Consider the following 5,000-nt stretch of genomic DNA (forward strand, 5'->3'; position numbering starts at 1 on the left):
AAGGTGCGGACACCAAACTGGAGAGCAGTACTCTAGTATCGGACGTACTAGGCTCTTAAAGGTTTCGAAAACAACTCAGGATTTTTAGGACCCACCTTTCGTCTTATGAATCCAAGCACACTGTTTGCCTTATTTGCGCATTTGTTGGCTTGTGTACTCCATGACAGGTTCGAAGTAATGTAGATTCCGAGATCCTTAACTTCAGACACAGCTTTCAACTGGTTACCACATAGATGATATTGAGGACTTGAGTAATCATTATTTTTAGAAAGACGAATTGCTTTGCATTTATCAGTGCTAAATTTCAGCTGCCAGTCATTGCTCCAAGATTCCAGGCGAGTAAGATCTTTCTGTAGCTCTTCTACATCTTCCTTAGTATCCCTGATCTGCAAAGAGTTTTGTGCTTGACATAATATTTCTTGAAATGTCATTAATATAAATGAGGAATAAAATAGGTCCCAACACGGTTCCTTAGGGTACACCAGACAAAACGGAAGTCTAAGATGAGTGATGTCCCCGCAGAACGACGCGCTGGTATCGATTGTTGAGAAAGCATCTAAGCCAAGAATGGACCTTGGATACCATATGCGCGCATCTTTGTATGGCACCGCGTCAAATGCTTTTGAAAGGTCTAAAAAGATAACATCAGTTGTCAAGCTTTTGTTTCTCTCGCGGGCCCAATCGTGAAACTAAGATAATAAATGAGAAAGACAAGATATCCCTTTCAAGAAGCCAAATTGCTCCGGAATAAAGACCTCGTTTGTAACCCAAAACTGAACAAGCTGCTGTCTTACTATCGTTTCACACACTTTGCACACCACCGATGTTAGTGAGACAGGGCGATAGTTCTTTCGATCGTTTTTAGCACCTTTCTTATGCAAAGGAACGCACAGCCTCTAGACAGAGTTCTTTCTTAGAAGATGCACTGTGTGGAAGGCTTTTGAGTGGACTGTAATCAGGGCCCTGTCTCAACTTCTCCTAACCGTGGTAGATCTGGATACGTTCGCCTCATGGGCTATTTACCCGTAGCCCTTGCGGGCTACGGGCGGATTCCAAAGCGACTCAAATTTCTGGCCCTAGGCGCGGGACATTCCTATTTCCACGCTGAATGAAAACAGATTCCTTTGTATCACGAAAAACCAATATTTTTTCGTGATTGGCAACCCAAAGATTCGGATTAATATCGAAATGTAAAATATAGCTTTTCCAATCAATGATCCGGTATTAAAAAAAATTGGTTTTATCAACGGAGTTGATAATGTAAATTGGCCACCGTACAGAGATTCTAAAGGCTGACGTTTCGAGCGTTAGCCCTTCGTCAGAGCGATTCCAACACGAATCCAAGGGCTTACGCTCGAAACGTCAGCTTTTAGAATCTCTGTACGGTGGCCAATTTACATTATCCACTCAGTTGATAAAACCAAATTTTTGTATACTACTTCCCCACCGACGCAGCACCACAGTTTCTTTAGAAACTACCCCCTTCATTCAATGATCCGGTATTATTCGAGGGACGTTAAAAATCTACTTCGTAAAGGGTTTTGATTGATGTCTACTGATATTTTTGTTCTGGAGATTTCAGAGTTGTACAATTAGATGACAATGTGCTTTGTAGATAATGTGATACATATAGACTTTGACAATACATGAAATTCCCTTTAGTGAAGAGGATATGATGAACTTCCCTGAAGAGTCCTCTAAAGAAAAGAGTTGCGGGCCCTAAAAAAGTTTATAAACTTCCTCCTGAGAATACTATCCAGTGAAATCATTTGCCGACCCATTTTGTTTTACAACCGTATAATAGGCCCTGTGGAAAGAAAGCACCTTCCACCGTGTACGGTAGGATTTAAGGATTAAAATTCGGCGAGCTTTGATCACTCTCTAGGTTAGTCCGGAATTCATCTAAACACTTTGTACATATCTTTCGGTCTGGGTTCTCAGTCATGTTCTTTTAGTCTCAGTGAAATGTTTCTTTTAGACTGTTTAAGTGGGATACAAGTAAACTACCTTTCAGTTTATGCATTTCACACGCAAAATTATTTGCAACTGAAAGAATTCACATTTACATTTCGAAGCACCTAAAACCGTCGCTAAAGCAAGCATTTAATTTAGAATGGTAGTTTCCTCACGATCATGTCTCTCGGAAAGACTATTGTATTTTCACTAGCACTTAAAATCATCGTGGGGTATAGAGCAATTATCGGGTGTTCATCATTCCATTTATCCTGCTCGAAAATTTTCGTTATCATCGACAAATCGGTTATTTCTTTCCAACGAAGTAGTTATTCCGTTATTCCGCCCCACAAAATGGCATTATTCCATTATTCCAACAAAAAAAATTGCTATTTTTATTCCATTTATTCCTCTTCTCCACCCGAAAGTCACGTATCATATTAAAGGGAAGATAGAAACCAGAATATCCATTTGGTTTCATGATACCGCCCAAAGCAATATCCGGATTTCTTGAGAGCAGGAAATGCGCTCATGTTTCGCATCCAATATGAAGGTCTGCTGAATCAACTGGCATATCCGACCACGAGGTAAAAGAATGTCAACATTTGTCCCAAAAAGCCCAAACAAATTATTGTTTCTTGCGAAAACAAACTTGAGGTTTTGAAAATGTCCTTAAACATGTTAAAGAAAGCAGACAACTGGAATGCTGGGCAGTGTAGTGTTAATTGCGTGTTGAAACATTTCAGGGATGGTGTTTCTATACTGAACCAATTGATCGTAATTAAAATGCACAATAAGGCATTAAACAACGCCGCATTAGAGAAAAAAGATTTTGTGTTAACAAAAATCGAGTTTCATTGCGGCTTCAGTGTTTCGGTGGTTAATGTTTTTAGCGACATGTATTCCATGTAACATCTTTGTTTCTGGCGGTAGGTTATAAATGGTGGTCAAATTGTTTTTTGCAGTGTTTAATTAATCATCTTTGTGTTTGCAACGGGTTTGATTGTCCAGGTTAAAGCCTCTGCTTGCTGCTGTCGTTTAGTTCGATGGCCCTTTTCACCCTAGCTATGATTAACTTTTGATTGTTTCTTTCTCTATTTACATAGCCTTTCGGCCCGCTATAAGTCATGAATGGGAGGAGTGTCATAACTTCACGTATGAAAAATTAAGAAAGCTGAAAAGTCTTCACCCCGTTGACAGATCAAGCCTTGAAGGAAAATTTGGTCAAGAACACGTCTTTGCACACGAGACTAGCCTATATCAGTCCGAAAATAGAACAAACAATCCTTTTTAGCTCCTAGAAGTTCGTACCCGTATCACAACTTCCTTTTATCTCGCCCCTAACCGCAAGTATTGTTTGTTTTTCATTCAGTAATTATTAAAATTAGTCACAATCTGAAGCGTTCCATTGTTTCGAGCCATTGTTCCAGTTGACATCGCTGAAAAACGTTTGCCTCGATTGCGCGTGTATCAGTATTGTGAATATTTTCGTAGGGTAAAGATGTCGGAGCCGTCAATTGATACTCGGCAAGTAGGGAAACATGTTTTTCTTTTCACTAAGAAGAACGGACAGGAAGGCTCACCTACTATTATTGCAAAGCCCGTGGACATCACACAGGAGTTGCCGAGAGAATTTCTTCGCTATTTGAGGACGTTGTTTGATATTCTTGACGAAAGTGGCAACGGTTTTGTTAGGCTAGCCGACATTGAATCGCGCTGGAAAAGCAAACAAAGTTCAAATGGACTTGGCGAAGGAGTCATTGAAAGTTTACGGAAAGTAACACCGAAAAACGGTCTGTTGAGCTTTGAACGTCTTTGTACGGGAATGAAATTGGCCTTGAAAACACAACCGCACACCCAGAACGGGTATTCCCACAGCGGTCACGGTCAGCCGACCAAATGCTCCAGTTCCCTTCTTAAACTGGATTCATCGGCAAAAGAGTGGACTTCCGATTCTAGCGAGGAATCATTTGCAAGCAGTGAAAGGAGAGAAAAAGTTCAAATAATCAAAAAACTCAGAGGCTGGAAGGACGACAACCCAGACAGGCGTCGTTCGCAAAGTTTTTCAAGCAATAACTTCGGTGGAAGTGAGACTAGCTCCGGAAGTAACAGTGAGTGGCTATTAATAATTTCTATCTTTGAAGGGAAAATTTATACCCTTCTCACTTTAACTGGGAAACTATGAAAAAAATGTAAGCATTTGGTTTTGTGGTTGAGATTTTAAAAATTAAATTTTATGCTAAATTGGTTGTATTCCAACGGTTTTTTGTGTCTATTAAAACAAACCCGCGTTACAGGTGAAGGTTAATTGAAAAATCGAACAGCAGGTAATTTTAACGAAAAAGAATTTTTTAAAGCCCATTCGATTCATGCAGTGTAATCAACTTAGGTGGATAAATCGTCTTAAATCTTTAAATTTTGGCTGGTAATTACATCTTGTTGAATAATGCATTAAAAATCATCCCTTCTCAAACCGTATTGCGCTAAAAGCAAGGATTTCTTTCCATTGGATGAGAGATAAGAAAGTACTTTGTTTTGAGAACAAGGCCTGTTTTTTTCGCTGTTGTTTATTTGAACTCTTCTGGGATTAAAATACCGGGTGGTCTGCACTGAACCTTTTATAAATATTATGTCTCCCTGCAGCATTTACATGTTTGCCAGTTTTGTTTAGATTTGCCTTTTATTTATACTCTACTCTACCTGTCGAGCAAAGAATTCATCGAATTTTATTTATACAACTGAATGATATGCACTTTTACAGCACCAGTTTTCGTCTGAGTATTTATTAAATGGCTGACTACTATATTTTGTCACGTGAATGCAAAAAAAGGAAATAATGTGCATTTGTATACTAAAACCTTGTGTTACCAATACGGCGCTCCTGTCCTTTAGGGAAGATATCATTGACGATAACTATTACTCATTGGCTGTCGAAACAAAGGGCCTTTTGTTCCAATGGTTGGCACATTTGAATAACAAGTAATGTTTGTAAACAGATATCTTCCCTATTGTGATTTTTATTGAAAAACCGTCAGGAATAGGGTTGT

The 5,000-nt window shown here is 39.2% G+C and overlaps 1 protein-coding gene across 1 annotated transcript in view; it reads left to right on the plus strand.

Moving 5' to 3' along the window:
* Positions 1-2,748: 2,748 nt before the first annotated feature.
* The window catches only part of LOC137993154 (suppressor APC domain-containing protein 2-like), a 9,988-nt gene continuing 7,736 nt past the window's right edge, over positions 2,749-5,000 (plus strand). The window contains exons 1-2 of the mRNA XM_068838841.1: positions 2,749-2,882; positions 3,060-4,064. Of these exons, the coding sequence (XP_068694942.1) occupies positions 3,455-4,064 (610 nt within the window). The 5' untranslated portion in view covers positions 2,749-2,882; positions 3,060-3,454. The remainder of the gene's footprint in view (positions 2,883-3,059; positions 4,065-5,000) is intronic.

This window comes from Montipora foliosa, chromosome 2, assembly GCF_036669935.1.
Source record: "Montipora foliosa isolate CH-2021 chromosome 2, ASM3666993v2, whole genome shotgun sequence".
NCBI lineage: Eukaryota > Metazoa > Cnidaria > Anthozoa > Scleractinia > Acroporidae > Montipora > Montipora foliosa.